Source organism: Littorina saxatilis, linkage group LG2, assembly GCF_037325665.1.
Source record: "Littorina saxatilis isolate snail1 linkage group LG2, US_GU_Lsax_2.0, whole genome shotgun sequence".
Taxonomy (NCBI): domain Eukaryota; kingdom Metazoa; phylum Mollusca; class Gastropoda; order Littorinimorpha; family Littorinidae; genus Littorina; species Littorina saxatilis.
The window spans coordinates 85,735,915-85,757,351 of NC_090246.1; the positions used below are offsets into that span (position 1 = coordinate 85,735,915).

At 43.6% G+C, this 21,437-nt stretch overlaps 2 protein-coding genes and 2 non-coding genes across 4 annotated transcripts; 2 read left to right on the forward strand and 2 right to left on the reverse strand.

Moving 5' to 3' along the window:
- Positions 1-1,541: 1,541 nt before the first annotated feature.
- Positions 1,542-7,657, forward strand: LOC138959993 (dnaJ homolog subfamily C member 12-like). The gene is made up of 5 exons (XM_070331705.1): positions 1,542-1,667; positions 1,819-1,897; positions 2,300-2,439; positions 3,136-3,337; positions 6,342-7,657. Exons 1-5 carry the CDS (start codon positions 1,590-1,592, stop codon positions 6,428-6,430), a joined length of 588 nt encoding a protein of 195 aa, XP_070187806.1. The 5' UTR covers positions 1,542-1,589; the 3' UTR covers positions 6,431-7,657.
- Positions 7,658-8,278: 621 nt separating this feature from the next.
- On the reverse strand, positions 8,279-16,266 carry LOC138959992 (tubulin alpha chain-like). Its single transcript, XM_070331704.1, has 7 exons — positions 16,076-16,266; positions 13,205-13,430; positions 12,242-12,451; positions 11,569-11,831; positions 11,124-11,264; positions 10,552-10,767; positions 8,279-10,153 (listed from the first exon to the last, which is right to left on the reverse strand). The coding sequence occupies exons 1-7, from the start codon at positions 16,076-16,078 to the stop codon at positions 9,845-9,847; spliced, it is 1,368 nt and encodes a 455-aa protein (XP_070187805.1). The 5' UTR covers positions 16,079-16,266; the 3' UTR covers positions 8,279-9,844.
- Positions 16,267-17,143: 877 nt separating this feature from the next.
- Positions 17,144-17,214, reverse strand: Trnag-gcc (transfer RNA glycine (anticodon GCC)). The gene has a single exon. It is a non-coding gene; the product is annotated as a tRNA-Gly (tRNA).
- Positions 17,215-19,835: 2,621 nt separating this feature from the next.
- Positions 19,836-19,906, forward strand: Trnag-gcc (transfer RNA glycine (anticodon GCC)). Its single transcript has one exon. It is a non-coding gene; the product is annotated as a tRNA-Gly (tRNA).
- Positions 19,907-21,437: the final 1,531 nt, after the last annotated feature.

Genomic DNA, 21,437 nt, shown 5'->3' on the forward strand with positions numbered 1-21,437 from the left:
TGACGCTGCCGGGGGTCGACGACCTGAAGTCGCCTGTGATAAACCTTGATGCTTTGCGTTGTACGCGTTCGATGCAGTCAATGTCTTTCTTCAGGTAGGGGTCCCAGACAACCGCCCCGTACTCCAGGAGGGGACGCACAAGGGAGAGGTAGGCCTGCTGACGGCAACGAGGCGGGCAGCGTTGGAGGTTGCGGCGAAGGAAGCCAAGGGTACAGTTAGCTTTTTTAGTGATAGAAGAAATGTGGGGGCTCCATTTCATGTCGTCTGAGAGGAGAATGCCAAGGTAGGGTGTGGATCTAACGTTTTGGAGGATGCTGTTGTCCAGTTGGTAGTAGAAGTCAGAGGATTTGTTTATACTGAGGATATAGCATTTAGAGGCGTTGAAGCGCATGCCCCAGGTAACCGCCCATTCTTCGAGGTGTCTGAGGTCTTGTTGCAGGGATTGGTGGTCCGTGAAGGAGTTTATTTCCCTATAGAGCAGGCAGTCGTCGGCGAACAAGCGGACGTGGGACGATACGGAGGCTGGCAGGTCGTTAATATGGACAAGGAAGAGTAGTGGGCCGAGCACCGTCCCCTGCGGGACGCCAGAGTCTACTGTAGTTGATTCGGATGAGGTACCCTCGAGTACAACTTTCATGGAGCGCTTAGTGAGGAACGACGTGAGCCAGTTGAGTAGGGGGCCGTTTATGCCATAACAGGAGAGTTTGTGGAGGAGGTGGGGGTGGGGAACAGTGTCGAACGCTTTAGAAAAATCAAGCACAGCGACATCTACTTGTTTTCTTTGGTCGAAGGAGGTCAAGAGGTCGTGGGTTGTGGTGAGAAGTTGGGTTTCGCACGAGAATCCAGAACGGAAACCATGGTTTAGATGCGTGAGGATGTTATGCGAGTCGAGATGTGTGAAGATGTGGCGGCATATAATATGTTCTAGGAGTTTGCAAGGGATGGAAGTGAGGGAGATGGGACGGTAGTTCGCGGGGAGGTGGCGATCACCCTTTTTGAATACACAGGAGATGTTGGCCTGGAGCCAGTCGGAAGGGAGAGAACCGCTATCCAGGGATCTCTGGAAGATTGCACGGAGAGCAGGAGCAATCTGGTCGGCGCAGGTCTTTAGGACCAGGTTGGGTATGCTGTCGGGGCCTGGGGCTTTGGCGGGGTTGAGGTCACGTAGCAGTTTAGCTACTCCAGCTGTGGTCACTTCAATCTGCTCTATGGGACTGACGGCGGGGGGTGGGGGAGGGGGGGTGAAGTTAGCACTCCTGTGTTTGTTACAATATTTTTCAGTTTATTTTGATCTCTACTGGGTTTTTTTATTGTGGTTTTTTTTAACATATAATTATTTCTTTTTAGCGGCCTGAATATTTTGTATCCTTGAACATTTGTTAATATATTATCAGAACATCTTTGCCAATTGCTGTAGCCGCTGGTCGGGTATTTTAGATCAAATTATCTGTTTTGAAAACCTGTAGTATTTTCTAGCAAGAACATTTGAACGAAAAGCGCGTAGGAGTTACAGACCTCTGACGGTGCGCTCTTTTATGTCGAAGTTATAAAAGCTGATCAAACATAACAAGAGCAGACGACGAAGAAAAATGGACCAGATTTTGTCGTACGAAAGAAACGAAGCTGATGATTACTACAACATTCTTGGATGCAGTGAGCACTCAACGGTGAATATACGTTATTTCATTCAAAATATTAGCGACACTTGTGTGTCACTGTCATGTGTGTGCCACATTTTCGATAAACTTTGTGTCATTATGTTGATAAACATGCATCATTGCTTGTATTTTTTTGTAAGGTTACTTTCTGTTGCGACAGGAGGAGCAAATCACAACTGAGTACAGAGCTCGTGTCCTGCATTGTCACCCGGATAAACACCCCGATGATCCAACAGCAGGTAAGTGAAAGGCAGCTAGGATAAACATTTCATCAGAAACTGATTGGAATCTATGTGCCGAAACGGATTTTCTGTAGTTTAATTTTGTCAGTGGTTGATTGAACACACAATTAAGGTGTTCAGAAGTTCTTTACTTGCTCAACGAGAGTTTATGTTTTCTGCATTCTTTGATAGCAGCTGTAATCTTGCTTGGGTGGAAGATCCCTAGCTTAGCTGTCATGTAGATTTGGATAGTAATAGGTTGACAAAGATATAACTTGACAAGCACAGAGAAGATTTAATTTGTCCTACAGTTTTATTGTACAACCTTTTACCCCAGTTGGATGCGCATCTTCTCAAGTATTTTTGTCGTGTGTTTTTTCTTCTGCTTTTCATTTCTTGATTTAATTATTGTGGTTGCAGCTGAGCAGTTTGGACGTCTGAGCAAAGCCAAGGAGACACTGACAAACCCTGATACGCGAGCCAAGTATGACAAGTGGAGACGTTCTGGTATAGCGATGTCGTATGACGCCTGGTGTGGGATGAGAGATTCTGTACATACTGTGAGTACTCACACTTTGTTAATCGTGTACTTAGTTTTGTTTTTTATTGTGTCTGCGACCTGTGTTAAGCTTTTTAATTCACTGTGTCAGCTTTTGTTGTTGGTGATTTGACACACTGTTTTACACAGCAGAAGAATTTACTGTAATTTTGAAACTTTTTGTCTAATGTGTCTTATGGTTGAAAGCATCAGTTATTGTTTCTATTTTATGAATGATACTACAGAAGTTCTGCACATGTTCCGTGTCAGTAAAGTTTATTTTAATCTTTATAAAGTCAGTTCAGTATGTCTCACTCTCAGTGACTTGAATTTAAGCCCATATATATATCCTTCAATTCCTCTGAGTCTCTGTTTTGTCCGCAGCAATTTGATTTAAACAATTTATTCAAAAAATACAAACATTTGAATCAATGGAGAATAACAAGCTAAGCTCATAAACATGCTCAAAAAGAACTGTGTAAAATTGGATTTGGCAATTCAGCAGCAGTTTAACAACTTTAACTTACAACAGCAGTTCAACAAGTCTTCTTCTTCTTCTTCTTCTGCGTTCATGGGCTGAAACTCCCTCGTACACTCGTTGTGCACAGGTTGGTTTTTACGTTTATGTCCATTTTCACCCCGCCATTCAGACAGCTATACGCCGCTTTCGCGTGACAACAAGTCATTTTTCAAGCAAATTTAAACAAATGGTTTTCAGTCCATGCACTGGGCGACCAAGGCTCCACAGCCACAGATTGTTGCCCCCAGTGATCAAGCAGCATCCTCCAGTTCGAAGACTGGAGAAAGGGATCAATCTGCAAACAGCTCGGGCCACACTAGCAGAGAACGCTCTCCGTCTCCGCGACAGGCCCTTCCCTACGACAAAGCTCAGCAGGTGGATCTCACCTTCCCTTCACGAGGTAGGTTGAGAGTGGCAGAGGTGGTATTACAGTGGAATCATCCTTTTAAGACCCCCAATTTAAGACTCCTTCCTTTTTAAGACCTTGTTTTCTCAGACTTTCTGTTCATAACCTCTGTAAAATTACCCCCATTTTAAGACTCCCTCATTTTAAAGACCCAATTGTCTCAGAATTTTGGAGGTCTTAAAAGGGGGGTTCCACTGTAGTACAGTGTAGTACAGTGGAACCTCCCCTCTCCTCCCCTCCCCTTCTAAGACCTCCAGAAATCAGGGAAAATCAGGTTTTGAACAGGGAGTATTTAAAGGAAGGAAGATTTACAGACACTATGAACAGAAAATCTGTAAAAGCAAAATCTTAAAAAAAGGGGAAGGTGGATCTTCTTCTTCTTCTTCTGCGTTCGTGGGCTGAAACTCCCACGTACACTCGTGTTTTTTTGCACGAGTGGAATTTTACGTGTATGACCGTTTTTTACCCCGCCATTTAGGCAGCCATACGCCGTTTTCGGAGGAAGCATGCTGGGTATTTTCGTGTTTCTATAACCCACCGAACTCTGACATGGATTACAGGATCTTTTTCGTGCGCACTTGGTTTTGTGCTTGCGTGTACACACGGGGGTGTTCGGACACCGAGGAGAGTCTGCACACAAAGTTGACTCTGAGAAATAAATCTCTCGCCGAACGTGGGGACAAACTCACGCTGACAGCGGCCAACTGGATACAAATCCAGCGCGCTACCGACTGAGCTACATCCCCGCCCGGAGGTGGATCTTAAATTGGGGGTTGTATAAAAGGGGGGTTTCCACTGATACGTGTAGTATCTGACATTTCTGCTATTTGTAGTCTAAGAATATTGGAACTAAAATTGAGGATTGATTGAGGTTTATGTTGTCTTTTGCATTCTTTTCATGGGCGGGGATATAGCTCAGTTGGTAGCGCGCTGGATTTGTATTCAGTTGGCCGCTGTCAGCGTGAGTTCGATCCCAGGTTCGGCGGAAATTTATTTCACAGAGTCAACTTTGTGTGCAGACTCTCTTCGGTGTCCAAACCTCCCCCCGTGTACACTACATTGGGTGTGCACGTTAAAGATCCCACGATTGACAAAAGGGTCTTTCCTGGCAAAATTGCTTAGGCACAGTTAATAATTGTCTACCTATACCCGTGTGACTTGGAATAATAGGCCGTGAAAGGTAAATATGCGCCGAAATGGCTGCAATCTACTGGCCGTATAAAATTTCATCTCACACGGCATCACTGCAGAGCGCCTAGAACTGTACCCACGGAATATGCGCGATATAAGACTCATTGATTGATTGATTGAAGCGTAACTTAAGCTGTGTATTGTAATGTTTGGTTTTAACTGTTGCCTTTACTTGGTGATAAGGCTCAAGAGGCTCTACCTTACATGCATCATGCTTGTAGCATGCACCATTGTAGAATTGGTACATGTGCATGTTGCAGATCAGATTTGTTAAAAACATAAGATGTGAGGAAAGGTAAGAATATATCACAGAAAACTTCTGGGCTGCTGCAAGCAAGAGAGAATGTCAGATGGCATAAATGTGAACATATAGAACAAGACATTAAAGGGCTAACAAAATGTACCCATGCATGAAAAAACACTGACAATGACAAACTGTACAGAAATTGAATTTACTTTTGAAATTATAAATCAATATTAAACATATTCCGAGATACGTTGGGAAAGATATTGATTCTCTTGCCAGACTTGTATGTCACTATCAAGAAAAGACCAGACTCATATGTCACTACATGTATCAAAAAACAAACAGACCTGGCCATGGTTGTTGGTGGTAACATGTGCTAATAACATAGTTATTGCTTCTTGTGCTAATAAATTGTTTTTGCAACAGTGCCAGCCTATTTTTGCCATGGACAGTCAAGTTACAAAAACTGTGATGGACAATTGATTTTCTTCAGTTGGGAACACTATTGTGCATTTATGACAGGGGTGTTTGTACGTTTGTATGTCACTGTACGTGTGTGTCTGCATGCATGTGTGTATGTGTGTGTGTGCCTGCATGTGTGTGTGTGTGTGTGTGTTTGTATGTATGTATATGTATGTGTTTGTGATTTGTTGTTTGTGTGTGTGCATGTGTGTGTGTGACCTGAAACATGAGGCCCCTCTGATCAGAGAACACATCCTTCTATACAACATCTCTTGTCTTATGATCTGTTGTTTACCTGAGCAAATGTAGCCTACCTGCCATGAAATGATACCTGCAATGACAGTTCTAACTTGACAAGTCCAAGTGGTGTTCATCACAAGTATAACTGCATTTGCTTCTGTGTTTTGCTACCACTTATTATTATATCATTAAGGTTTACATCATGTGACAGGATAACACGTACAGTAGTCCCCCTTTCACAGCAGCTGATCTGTAGAATACACCCCTTCAGAGTTTCGAGTGCGCATGCGCGGCTAGTCAAATTTTCAGTGGCAGGGGGCGCTCCGTTGTACCAAACACTCTACAGTGTACCGTACACAAAGAGCAGTGACTATCGTGGGACAAAAACCACAGAAATATCAAAGAGATAAGAGCTTACGAGGGAAAACTTGAACGCAATCGGCAATGTACCTCTTCTGAAGACCTCGTGTTTGGTACAATTTGCAATCCCAGCATGCAATGCGTGGATTGTCTCGCGACGCGAGATTTGCTCTCGCCTGAGACTCCAAAAGGGTGTATTGTCTTAATTCCTGCCTTGAGCTGAGCTATTTATAGTACTACATCCATTGACTTCTAGTTATAGACGTGACACCTGTGAGATGCAGAGAGTTGTTTGTGATAGGGTCTGACTGCTGTTGCCTCCTGTTATGCTCTTGCAAACCTTTGAGGTCAGCAAAAGCATATTATTATAGGGCTATTAATTTAGCCCAAACTCACTCCTGTTTGACTGGCCATTAATTTTGCCTCTGAAAGTGATTGGAATGTTTAGTGCGCACTTCATTCCAATCATAAAAAGTTATCTTTTCTCTCTTATTTCAGACAAGCAGTCAGGGACAAGCGAGAGAGTGGACTGGAGACCTCGGGAAGCAACCGGTCTGTTGCAAAAATTCCGCAACTACGAGATTTGATCTGGTTTGACATGGAACACCAATACAGTGAAACCTCTCTTTTAAGACAACATCCCCCCCCCCCCCCCCTCAATTTAAGACTCCCTCCGTTTTTAGTTTTAGACCCTGGTTTTTTTTAGACTGTTTGATCATAACCTCTGTGAATTTTCCCCCTTTCTAAATCTCTCTCCTTTGTAAAGCATGATCTTCTCAGATTTTGGGAAGTCTTAAAGGGGGATTCACTTTGTTTGATTTAAAAGAATGCCTATTGGAATCAGATTTTTGCAAATGACCTGTAAAATTATGAAACAATTCAGTAAATCTGTGTGTGTGTGTGTGTGTGTGTGTGTGTGTGTGTGTGTGTGTGTGTGTGTGTGTGTGTGTGTGAATGTGTGAATGTGTGTGTGTGTGTGTGTATTATAAACACCTGGTCATATACATCTAGTCGTGACCCGACGCTCTGATGCAATATAATCCAAGAATGTAATGTCTTAAATTCAGACCTTCAATTAATTACTATCGGAATCTGAGAATCAGTTCATTGAAGAAGTGTCTCAATCACTCTCAGAATCTGAAAAAAGGTCATTAAATACAAATTCCTCTAACTTTGAAACATCTGGATATGAACAAGAAGTGACATTTATGGCCCACAATGTTGCATGTCTTTCTAATTTGACCAGTAAAATTCAGCCGAGTCTATGTAGTTTATGGATAGATGATTTTGTTTTAACCAGATTGTTAACTTGCTGTGATATTGTATTTTGTTGTTTATGTCGAGGGTGTCAAGGCATATATAGTTTCTTCAAGAGGGACTGGATCCCACAGAAAAAATATATGTCATAAAAGTATTAATTTGTGAATTGGCTCTATAGAGACAGAGCTTGGAGCAGATTTCTTAACCATTGTATTATATCTCGATTTTAATTTCATGCTACACTGTAATACAACAGACTTTTTACAGCACTAATGTACACATTGCGGACTGCAGAAATATGGCCTGAAATTCCACACTATTTTGTGTGTGTTTTTGTCAACAATGTACATTCCTTCTGATTTTTATCTGTTGATCCACACTGAACTCAAGACCATTTCGTTTTGTTATGTTTCATGTGGTGAATTTTTATTTTATGATTAGATTTATGATCAATTAAGAGTTTACGTTAAATATCTTGGTTGTTAGCAGAATACATGTAACTTTATCAGTTCATGATCAGGTAAACTTGACACAAATAAAGACATCTGAATCTCTTTGTGGATTTGTTTGTGAGAGTGTGTGCGCATGCAAATGTGCATGCATATGTGCATGCAAGTGTGTGTGTGTGTGTGTGTGTGTGTGTGTGTGTGTGTGTGTGTGTGCATGTGGGGGGAAGGGGGAAGGAGAGAATGGGTGACAAACGTATACATACCTTACAGCACTGTTTATGCAAATTACTTGCCTAGTGGTATCCCCAAAAGCTCATTTTCTATCCATATGCATGAGCTACGGTCAGTAGAAATATCAGTGGGTAATGAAGGTATCCTCACAAATGCTAATGAGTCATATTCCAGTCAAATCTTCTCTGTTCTGTTACAGTGGAACCTCCTTTTAAGACCTGAACGAATCTGAGAAAATCAGTCTTAAAAAAAGGGAATCTTAAAATGGGGGTACTTTTACAGGGGTTAAGACATAAAGTCTGAGAAAACAAGGTCTTCAAAAGGAGTGAGTCTGAAATTGGGGTGTCTTAAAAGGGGGGTTTCACTGTAATATTATACGATGTGTTCAGCACCAATTTCCTCCTGGATCCACTATGAGTCTTTATTTCTGCATGATTCACACACAATCACACACACACACATTCACACACACAAAAATGCACACACACACACACACACACTTGGCAATTTAATCACTTGTGTACAAGCATCTGAATTTGTTATACGTTGTACATGTAATTTGTTGGACAGCATGAAACTCACGAGTCATGCTCTGTCAAACATGATCCACATTTAGATTAAAAGCAACATTCATATAAAACATACACATTCATTTGATTAAGCATACGTTCAAAGACGAGACAAAATTCATTCAGTAGCTTAGCCTGGTTTGGTTAAAGCAAGGAAAGATTCCAGGACGATGCGCACATCATTTATAGATTTAGCAATACAATTAAAACAAGTCGCGTAAGGCGAAAATACAACATTTAGTCAAGTAGCTGTCGAACTCACAGAATGAAACTGAACGCAATGCAACGCAGCAAGACCGTATACTCGTAGCATCGTCAGTCCACCGCGCACGGCAAAGGCAGTGAAATTGACAAGATGAGCGGAGTAGTACTTGCGCTGAGAAGGTTAGCACGCTTTTCTGTACCTCTCTTCGTTTTAACTTTCTGAGCGTGTTTTTAATCCAAACATATCATATCTATATGTTTTTGGAATCAGGAACCGACAAGGAATAAGATGAAGGTGTTTTTAAATTGATTTGGACAATTTAATTTTGATAATAATTTTTATATTTTTAATTTTCAGAGCTTGTTTTTAATCCAAATATAACATATTTATATATTTTTGGAATCAGAAAATGATAAAGAATAAGATGTACGTAAATTTGGATCGTTTTATAAAATTTTTTTTTTTTTTACAATTTTCAGATTTTTAATGACCAAACTCACTCATTAGTTTTTAAGCCACCAAGCTGAAATGCAATACCAAACCCCGGGCTTTGTCGAAGATTACTTGAGCAAAATTTCAACCAATTTGGTTGAAAAATGAGAGCGTGACAGTGCCGCCTCAACTTTCACGAAAAGCCGGATATGACGTCATCAAAGACATTTATTGATAAAATGAAAAAAACGTCTGGGGATTTCATACCCAGGAACTCTCATGTCAAATTTCATAAAGATCGGTCCAGTAGTTTAGTCTGAATCGCTCTACACACACACAGACAGACAGACACACACACACACACACACACACATACACCACGACCCTCGTCTCGATTCCCCCCTCTACGTTAAAATATTTAGTCAAAACTTGACTAAATATAAAAAGAAATGCTGACACGTCACTGCCTTGAACATGATGTAGGCTTATACTGTATAGTGACCAAGAGCGACTTTGTGAAAATGTCTTATGACTTATGAGAAGATGCAAAACATGTTCTTAAATAATAAATATGCTCCGTACTGTTCAAGTGTTGCAGCAACACAAAATATTTGAGGGACAGAGAATTGTTAAGCAGACATACCCAGGTTCAAATTCTCATCCAATATGTTCATGGGAAACAAATTTCATAAACTTCCAACCAACTGGCATTCCTTTTGCTTGATGCGTTGACAATAAAGTTCAAGCTTAGACCCCCTCCCTAGAAGCACCCATTTCACATACTTTAGTCATACTCTTCAATATTCATTCATCCTGCTCATTGCGTTGACATCACAAATCAGTCAGTCATACTCTTTAGTATTCATCCTGCTCAATGTCCTCATCGCCGTTAACTAGGTCGACGGTGTCGGCCCCCACCTCCTCGTAGTCCTTCTCAAGGGCCGCTATATCTTCACGCGCCTCTGCGAACTCCCCCTCCTCCATGCCCTCGCCCACGTACCAGTGGACGAAGGCTCGCTTGGCGTACATGAGGTCAAACTTGTGGTCAAGGCGAGACCAGGCCTCGGCGATGGCGGTGGTGTTGCTGAGCATGGTGACTGAGCGGGGCACCTTGGCCAAGTCTCCTCCGGCCACTGTCGTGGGCGCTTGGGAATTGATGCCCACCTGGGAAATATGGTATTCATTTGTAGCAGGGCTGAATCCAGAGAGGGGGGGTGGGGGGGGGGTACGTCCTGTGTTCCGGAAGCCCCCCTTACGCGGAAAAACTGACTACCTTTTTCTCAAGGAGAGACCCAAAATACCCCTTTCAAATGCTAAATGTCAACAGCACCTGCATGGGGGGCAAAGCAAACAGACACACTGACACACACACACACACGCACGCACGCACGTAGGCTACGTGTGCACGAACGCACACACACTCACACACACATACACACACACACGCGCGCGCGCATAGAGAAGGTTATAAACATGTGTCGGCATGGGAAGAGACAGGGTCTCTGTTTGTCTCTCATTACTCCCCCACCCCTCCCCCACCCTAACCCCCATCACCAACTCACCTTAAAGCCAGTGGGACACCAGTCAACAAACTGGATGCTCCTTTTAGTTTTGATTTTGGCGATGGCGGCAGTGACGTCTTTTGGCGTGACGTCACCACGGTAGAGCATGCAGCAGGCCATGAACTTTCCATTACGTTGGTCGCACTTCACCATCTGATTGTCCTGATCAAAACAGGCGTTGCTGATCTCCGAGACACTCATCGTTTCACTATGAGCCTGAGAAAAAAAAGTGTAGGTTGATGTTAGTTTCTGATTGTCCGGATCAAAACACAGGCGTTGCTGATCTCCGAGACACCGCTCTCCTTCTTTCACCCCCCCCCCCCCTCCCTTTTCATTCTCAATATCATCATTACCATCCATCCATCCACTTTCCCGTTCTTGTAAACCCCCTCCTCCTCCTATTCATTATCCGACACACCCCTCGCTAGTGATTGGCCCCTTTAATGTTTGTCCGAGTAAAAGCAAGGGTATTCACTCTTTCATAACCCATACAAACCCGACAGAGTTATTTTCGGAATTAGTCTAATGGGGAGCTTTAAAAGGACACCCCACCGTATCCGCCGTGCTCTTACCTTTTCAACGGACAGGATGGGAGCCATGGTGGTGAGGGGGAAGTGGATGCGGGGGTAGGGCACCAGGTTGGTCTGGAACTCGTTCAGGTCGACGTTCAGACAGCCGTCAAACCGCAACGACGCTGTCACTGCTGACACCACCTGTACACAGAAATAGTGCTGTTACTGTCGCGTGCATTATCCGAAAGCAGAAGTTCATTAAACTGAATGTAAGACGAAAGGCTTGCTCTACAAATAAGATGACGCGCACTTGTGATCACATGCATTTCATCCGTAAAATGGTGACCCACCTGACTAATGAGTCTATTCAGATTAGAATAAGACGGTCGTTCGACGTCCAGCTTCTTTTTGCGGAGCTGAAATATGGCCTGGATTTAGGAAAAGAGAACTTTTAAGAGAAAAGAGAGTAAACCACACGCATTCCATCCATACAAATGTGACCCACCTGACTAATGAGTCTATTCAGATTAGAATAAGACGGTCGTTCGACGTCCAGCTTCTTCTTGCAGAGCTCAAAGATGGCCTGGTTGTCCATGAGGAAGGAACAGTCGCTGTGTTCCAGCATGGTGTGGGTGGCCAGGATGGCGTTGTAGGGTTCCACCACCGACGTGGACATCTCGGGGGCCGGATAGATGGTCACTTCCAGCTTGGACTTCTTGCCAAAGTCCACGGACAGCCGCTCGGCCAGCAGAGAGGCGAATCCAGAACCTGGGTGGATCGAACGAAACATTGTTAATGGTTTTTTTAACGCTCTCACTGCGAAACCATTTGGGGAATTATCCCGAAATCGGACGAAATGATGTAGTGCTTCGTTTATAGATACAATCAAACCTGTCTCTAACGACCACCCACGGGACCGACCAAAAGTGGTCGTTATAGACAGCTGCATGGTTGCTATGGAAATGTGAATTTTATAAATTTAAAAAAAAAAGTCGTCTGGGATCCTCAGTTGGGGTGACCGTTGTGGGCAGGTGGTCACAAGGGCATGGTTCCTACCCTCGCACTGTTCCTCAAGCTTACCGATCCTGTCCACAACGTCAACTAACATGTATATCCACAATCCTCCCCCTCCCCACTATCTCCCACCTCAACCTTCTCGGCAAGTTCCAATCACTCACCAGTTCCTCCACCAAAGCTGTGGAACAGCATGAAGCCCTGGAGACCCTCGCACTGTTCGGTCAGCTTGCCGATCCTGTCCACAACTTCGTCCACGAGTTCCTTGCCCACCGTGTAGTGCCCGCGGGCATAGTTGTTGGCGGCGTCCTCCTTGCCCGAGATGAGCTCCTGGGGGTGGAAGAGCTGTCGGTACTTGCCCGTGCGGACCTCATCTGTGTGAGATGAGAAAATGGGGGACAAGTGCAAATGCGCAGTCTGAACAAAAAGTCAGAGTGTTATTGTCATAGACCTGTGTTGGCGGCATTCTCCTTGCCCGAGAGTTAACGGTACTTGCCCGTGAGGATCTTATCTGTGGAAATACATAAAAGTGAAAATGTGCAGACTGCGGCTGAACAAAAATTAAAAGTGCGATCAGTGTTATTGTTAAAAACAGTTTGGGCGGCATCCTTCATGCCCGAGGTGAGTGCCTCTGGGTGGAAGAGTTGTCGGTACTTGCCCGTGCGGACCCCGTCTGGGTAAGATAAAAGGCACAGGTAAAGGTAGTCCCATCAGTGACCATTTTTGTATCGTAGGGGGGCGAGATGCCAGAGATCTCGGCTACCTAGTCAAGGGCCAGCTTTATGAGGACGGTGCCCACTCCTCTCCATCGCTGCTTTTGCCTTCCCCGGTCCTGGATAGGGTTAGGTACCCTGTCAGTTCAAGCTGGGTGGACCGAAAAGCGTAGAGAACTGACTACTAAGGTGGGGAAAAAAACATTGATTTTTTTTCCATAATTAGGCTACTGTATTACTTGTAATGGTGAACTAGGCCATGGGGGAAACCTGACAGGACCCTATGAAATGTCATCTTATCTTATCGTATCTTATCTTAAAAGCCTATGCCTCCGGCGATGAAATGAAAACTTCTGAAAAAAACAGAGCAGTTCATGACAAGTTCTTAATAATTGCTCTTTTCGCAGCACTCACCAATAACGGTAGGCTCAAGGTCCACAAAGACGGCACGTGGCACGCGCTTCCCTGACCCAGATTCGCTGAAGAAGGTCAAGTGGGATTCGTTACCCCCGGCAGCGGCCGGTCCGTTCTCCTCGGGCTGGCCATCGGGCTGGATGCCGTGCTCCAGGCAATACAGCTCCCAGCATGCGCTGCCTATCTGAACACCCGCCTGTCCGATGTGGAGACTGAGAACTTCACGCTGAAATAGATGTTTGAAATGGTATTGAGGGTCGTTTGAAGTGGTACAGAGGGTCTGTCGTGCACTCAGCCCTATATTATTTCTGCAGGCCTGCCTGTATCCCTGTTTGATGTGGAGACTAAGATCTTCGCGCTGAAATAGATGTGTGTAAGAGGTATTGTGAAACCTCCCACATGATGTGCTTGACAAAAAAAATAATAGAAAATTATAAACAGGAGAAAAAAAAGGAGTCTGATGTGTTACACCTAGGGGTCTATCTGCTGTGTGTGCATCCTTAATACATCTCAACTGCAGATCAGAGAAGAAAAGCCATAGAGAAAGACAAACCGAAACTCTTCTCAGCATGGATCAAACACCTGACTACGGATCCGAGACAGTATAGACAAACGAACAAACAAACAAACAAACAAACTACTGTCATTAGATCTAACTAACTAACTCACTCACTCGTCGCTCACTTGCGCACACATGCACTCACTCGGCGCTAACTCACTCACTTATACTCGCCCAGGAATGTATTACTAAAAAATGTCTTTCCTCTACGTGGACTGAAAAACTATGGGCTAAGACAGGATAACACACACACAGACACATAGACACAGAGACACTGGTATATAGAGACACAGACAGAGACACATACCGTAGACACACACAGACACACACACGCGCGTACGCACTTATGCACGCACACACACACACGGACGCACACAAACACACACAAACACACACACACACACACACACACACACACACATACACACACTGACACACACAAAAAAACAAACAAAAAAAACCACGTGCGGCACACGGGTTCTATTAATTTTTGTCTACAGGAATGTCTGAACCTGTGGATGTGTCCGTGTTTCTGAATGTGCCTGTGTATTTAATGTGTGCCCCTATGCTTATGCGAGCTGTAAGCCCTCTTTACGAGCGATACATAATTATGCTAAAAATTCGGCGTGCGGCGTACTATCAGTTTTGCGTACAGTTTGTAACCTTGACATTCTGTCCGCAGCTTGGCAGTAGATATGTGAGTCTAACAGGTGTACCATCACCGATAATACGACACATCTACCTTTGTACGCACAGGTATGACAGAAGCGTACGCATATCTAAATAAGGTCAAATAGTTTCTATAAGATAAAACCTGAACCTCTCTGAGTCACTGCATCAGCAGATATTAGTATCAAATTTGCTATTTAGTCTTGACCTCATGTATATCGTGTGACATATGACATAGCTAGTTTTTGACACAGACAAAGGACGACACATCAATTTTGTTGTAAACCGTTGTCAAAGCATGGTGTTGATAGCTTTTGTCCGTGTGTTCGCTTATTTATTGCAATAGCTGGTTGATTTTGCTGACAGCAAATGTCTAGCGGTGCGGCGGCTATTTAGTACATTAGTTGTTCAGGACAGCTGAGTCAATGCAGATGGTCAGACAGCGGCCAGACAGAAGGGCGGACTACGGACGGACGGAGAGTATTAGAGAGAAAGAGAGAGAGAGAGAGAGAGAGAGATAGAGAGAGAAAGGGAGAGAGACTGAGAGAGGAGAGAAGAGAGAGAGGGAGAGAGAGAGAGAAGAGAGAGAGAAAGACGGAGAGAAGAGAGAGAGAGAGAGAGAGAGAGAGAGAGAGAGAGAGAGAGAGAGAGAGAGAGAGAGACTAGAGAGAGAGAGAGTTCAAATCCGAACTCGGACTCGAAAACTTTATTACCGAGGCATGATAGCCTTTGGTCCATGCGGTCCTTTCTTACAGCTAGTCCCTACTACAATACACACATGAAACGAAGAACAAATATGAAGAATAACAATATAAATCAAAATAAAACACACACACACACACACACACACACACACACACACACACACACACACACACACTTACACACACACACACCGTGGGCACACACACGCGCGCGCGCGCGCGCACACGCACATACACAAAAAAGTCACGAACACACAATCTAAAGCTTAATATATAGAGAGAAAGAGAGACAGAGAGAGAGATAGACAGAGACAGGGAGACAGGGAGAAAGAGAGAAAGAGCGACAGACAGACAGACAGACAGACAGACAGACAGGCAGGCAGAAAAACAGACGTAAACGTACGGACAGGAAAGTATACAGGAGTGCAGGCAACCTAACGAATAACCAGACAGAGGCGAATGACAGACACATCTCAGAGGCCAAAGTGACACACAAACAAAAACGCGCAACAGGTCAAATGACACGCAGGCAAATACTAAAGGTATTCTTAGGGGATGATCACAATATTCGGTGTTACTGCAGAACAACTGAAATGCTACGGAAAAAGTGCAGTAAAACCGAATTTTGTCATCATCCGCCTAAGCATAGTTTTTTCTGCAGCAAAACAGTTTTTCTGCAGTAAAACCGAATATTGTCATCATTCGCTGAGGATAGAAAGATGAAAGGGGAGGTTGGTAAGTAGCAGGCAGACGTTCAAACACGCTGAAAGGCAAGCGTTGGAGGGATAGGAACACGCAAACAAACTAATAGACAGACGGACGAACTGACAAGCAACGACCCAGGCGGCATTTAGGCAGACACACCAACAAGGCAATAAACAATCAAAGAAAGAAACAAAACTCATATATATATATATATATAAAAAAGCTTACACCAACCATTTTGAACAGAAAACAGTACACCGAATGCAACTGAGAATCCGAAGCTTCCTAGATAAGAGCAAATTAACAAGAATTCGTTGGAAGATAACACAAAAAGTCCACTGTGTCAATTAGCCGACAGGTGTTGTGTGATATCAAATGATATTGCACGGCAGGCTCGCTCCCGATGACAAAGATCAAGTGCGAGACAAAACTATGATCCGCCCCCTAGGTTACGATTGCTTTTAAACGCCGCTGATGGACATACAGGTCCTGGGAATTAAAAAAAAATGGTTGCTTTTCTGGTATGGTCAGTATGGTCTGGTAGCTGGTAGCTTGGAATCTGATAGCTAAGTTGGTAGAGCACTGGACTTGAAAGTCTGCCGAAGCTGTCACTTCTAGCATAAGTTCAGTTTCAAAGCCGGTATATTATATAGAACTGACTTGTTTTCTTTCTTTTCTTTAAAGGCTGCCATATACGTAGCGTTCATTAATTAATTCCTATTGTTTACATGTGCCAGTAATGTTATAAAACTGTACCTAAGGGGATATAATAACGATTAGCTGTAGCTTTCGAACACAGAAAAAATTATTTCAGTATTGCAAAGTGGTTTTGATAGTGTCGAATGTAAACAAAACAGTCTCAAAGTAAAAGTGGATGTTTTCCGGAAATTAGGAAGTTAACAAGAATACAGAAAAGCGCGCTTTTCTGCTTAATAGCACAATACGCTACCGCGCTAATCTGGCGTGTCAATATCAGTCACTACGTTTTGCACGTGGAAGGTGAGCGATTTCCGGCCTTCACGCGGGGATTGGCGACGCTGTACTGTCTGTGTTGACGGTCTAAAAATAGCCCAAGTCGTGGAGAACATAGCAATAAAGAATTAATTATTTCTCGTAATTGGTAAGGACTTCAAAGCTAAAACTTTGCAGGAAGCTTAATTTATACATCCCCGCAACGATGGGAAAAGCCCTGGAAGTAATTAAATAGGACAATGTCAGCCTTTAACAAGGGGGAAGGTGATTAATTACGACACCGCAGTAAAAAAAAATCGCAAAGTCAAAATAGAAAACAAAAAATGACTGTGCATCGACCGGGAATCGAACCCGGGTCACCCGCGTGGCAGGCGAGTATTCTACCACTAGACCACCGATGCTACATATGCGACGACAGGCCGGGAAAGATTTTACTCAAATTCATGTAATGACTCGGAGACATAATGCATGTCCAAACCCGTGTCACGTACCTGTGGTCACGTACCGCCGTGGTACGTAATAGACCTCGGTAAATGACATTATGCAGGTCCATGGCAAGAAGTGCATGTAGTTAATAACACCTAAACACGCACACACCGGTTGCGCGACTCGTGTTGCAGCTAGCTTTCCAATTGGAAAAAGCGACCTTGATTTTCCCAGCCACTGGATGATAGAGTATGAAAGAAAAAGAAATGAAAGAAAACGAATTGGTTATACGTATAGTTGACTAGAAAATAGCTAGTAATGGTGTGTGTGTGTGTGTGTGTGCATGTGTGTGTGTGTGTGTGTGTGTGTGTGATGAGTGTACACGTGTGAACATACTGTGCACTGGCCTTCTGGGCCCAAAGCATGCTTTGACGAAACCTGAGTCGAGCAGCACGGCGTGTTAAAAACAAAGATGTGTACTCCAGGTTCCTGTACCTGGATATTTCTCAGTACATCCTGCCGTCGGTAGGTCACACGCGAGCAGTATGAGTTAGATTACGTAGAAATAAATATACTGTGATGGTTTCCAAAGCTGTCCGGTAAACCTTTTGTCGCTAATCTGTGTGAGTCACCGCATATAAGTATGATAAAAGTAGGTTTTTTTTGGTGACATAACTTCAAGTCAACGTCACTTTACATTACCCTACACCCCTACTCATCCACCCGCCTGTGACTGTGTGTGGTGTGTGTGTGTGCGCGCGTGTATCAGTGCCCGGTGTGTGTGTGTGTGTGTGTGTGTCACAGTGTGTGTGTGTATCACAGTGTGTGTGTGACGGTGTGTGTGTGTGTGTGTCATGTGTGTGTGCGTCAGTGTGTGTGTGTGCTGTGTGTGTGTGTGTCAGTGTGTGTGTGTGCACGGTGTGTCAGGTGTGAGCCGGTGTGTGAAAGTGTGTGTACGGTGTATGTGTGTGTGTGTGTGTGTGTGTGAGTATGTATGTGTGTACGTTGTGTGTGTAGGCGGTGTGTTTGTGCGGTGTGTCACAGCCGTGTGTGCGCGCGTGCGTGCGTGTGTGTGTGTATCAGTGTGTGTGTGTTTGTGTATGTGTGCCGCCGTGCTTTGTAGATCTAATTATGAAACCGGCTATACGAGGCATGAATTCGTTTGGGAACTGTATTATGTTTATGCACGCATGTCAATCAGTTTGTGAATGAATCAGTAACATGTTAATTGGTCAAGCAAGCAAGCCCGTAGTTGCTGCAGTGGTAACACTTCAGCACATGCAGAAACTTGACCACATACATTTTATTCACAACGGTGATGCCAATATGTCTGCTTGAAATCAAGTTCAGTAGTTCCAACCCAACCATATTACTGACTAGGTTCCCTGATCAGTCATCATCATCATCATCATCATCATCATCTGTCATCATCTTGATCATCATGATCATCATCGTCATCGTCTTCATCATCCTCATAATCATCATTATCCTTATATCATCATCACCATCACCATCAACATCGTGACATCATTACTAACATCATCATCTTTTCGAGTTAAGTTTTTTTCGGGCCGGCCCATCAAATCTGCTAGCTCATTACCAGGTATGCCACCCTGACAGATATATAGCTGTTCAGACTCGGTCAAACTATGTCGTAAAAGAAGACTCCGCTCCCTCCCCCCCCTCCCCCCCCCCCCCCCCCCCCCCGACCCAACCCCCAACCCCGAAATAATCGAGCATGTACCGACTCATATCATGGGGCTGTTTTAAAATGAGAAGACTCAATTTTCCAAATAAATTAATGAATAAATCTTTGAAAAGGAAACATGAATACATGTTATGTTATCAGGTACGCCACTTGGATGTGCTTACTTATAAAAAGTGTTCATTCGTATTAATTAGTCACCAAAGGACACTGATGATCATCTCTGACTAAGACTGCGGACGTGGCAACTGAATAATGGCGGCTGTCCAAAACCGACTAAGACTCACATGGGGAACCCTAGAAACACTTTATGAACGACGGAAGAAACCAATAATAGAAACTGACTATTCTCTGAATGATCTCAGCCCTGACTCAGACCCAGTGACAGCCTTGCCGACTACTAACGATGGCGAACAGGTGAAGATTGAAACACTTGGCCGAAACTGACGGACGCAGCCAGGGCGTGACCTATATTCGCGCTATCCCGACTTCAACGGGCACGCATCTCAACCCGCAGAGATAGTGCAGCTATCTACAGTATTTCTGGCAAATGCTTGTGCAGAAACACACACACACCCTGGTTTTCATATGAACTAGTCTACCTACGGTCTCATGTTGTGCACAGTCACATGTCGGCAAGATCCTCATGATCGTCAAAATAAAGTATTCCCAGCAACTTTTTTGGTGGTGGGTAAAGCTTCGTCAGTGCATTCAGTGGCTCCATCGGAAGCAGTCATTAACAAAGTAACAAAAAACTAAGCAACTTATCTATATTTCGGCCTCGTGTTTCTTAGACGAGGCACAGTAGTTCACCCTAAAAGTGAAAGTAGAATACATGCTTACTGTCTTGCGTACGAAACACTATACCTAATTTCATAAAGCAGCCATGAAGCATCGGTGGTCTAGTGGTAGAATACTCGCCTGCCACGCGGGTGACCCGGGTTCGATTCCCGGTCGATGCACATGTTTTTTTCTTTTGTATAGTATTCTTTCACTATGTCGAATAAACAGATTTTATTTCTGTTCAGACTGTTGCTACAAAAAATTCTGTATTGCTAGTGTGGATACAAAGCCTCATGATTTAGCAAGTACATCTTCAAAATGAGACAGTGCATCAGGAGAAGAATGTTTGAGATTTATTTTTTTCTTCAAAGTGGCAGTGCTTTTCACACTGGACTAGCCTTTTCTTTTTCTCCTCCTGTGTTCATGGGCTCCCATGTACACTTGTGTGTTTTTATATTTAGTCAAGTTTTGACTAAATATTTTAACGTCGAGGGGGAATCGAAACGAGGGTCGTGGTGTATGTGCGTGTGTCTGTCTGTCTGTCTGTGTGTGTGTGTGTGTGTGTGTGTAGAGCGATTCAGACTAAACTACTGGACCGATCTTTATGAAATTTGACATGAGAGTTCCTGGGTATGAAATCCCCGAACGTTTTTTTCATTTTTTTGATAAATGTCTTTGATGACGTCATATCCGGCTTTTCGTGAAAGTTGAGGCGGCACTGTCACGCCCTCATTTTTCAACCAAATTGGTTGAAATTTTGGTCAAGTAATCTTCGACGAAGCCCGGGGTTCGGTATTGCATTTCAGCTTGGTGGCTTAAAAATTAATTAATGACTTTGGTCATTAAAAATCTGAAAATTGTAAAAAAAAAAAAAAATGTATAAAACGATCCAAATTTACGTTTATCTTATTCTCCATCATTTGCTGATTCCAAAAACATATAAATATGTTATATTCGGATTAAAAACAAGCTCTGAAAATTAAATATATAAAAATTATTATCAAAATTAAATTGTCCAAATCAATTTAAAACCACTTTCATCTTATTCCTTGTCGGTTCCTGATTCCAAAAACATATAGATATGATATGTTTGGATTAAAAACACGCTCAGAAAGTTAAAACAAAGAGAGGTACAGAAAAGCGTGCTATCCTTCTTAGCGCAACTACTACCCCGCTCTTCTTGTCAATTTCACTGCCTTTGCCATGAGCGGTGGCCTGACGATGCTACGAGTAAAATGGCATTGCGTTTCATTCTGTGAGTTCGACAGCTACTTGACTAAATATTGTATTTTCGCCTTACGCGACTTGTTTCATAAGTGGGTTGTAACATGTATGACTGTTTTTTAGGCATTTAGGCAACGATACACCGATTTCGGGGGATGTATGCTTATATTTTTGTGTTTATATAACCCACCGAACTCTGGATTACAGGATCTCTTCCATGCATACTTGGTCTTGTGCTTGCGTTTACACACAACGGGACTAGCATGTCTGCACTAAATTTGACCTGGGACCTGGGAAATCAACAAATCTGTCCATCGCAACCACCTGTCTGAAATGACCATTTTCGGTTGGTGACTTAGGTGGTCGTTATGGACAGGATAGACTGTACCTGTAAAAAGTTTGTGCCTCATGAACCACAGTTAATCAGTGGCAGATTTAGGGGGGGGGGGGGGGGGGGCGAATGGGCCCAGGCATTCCATCACTTCA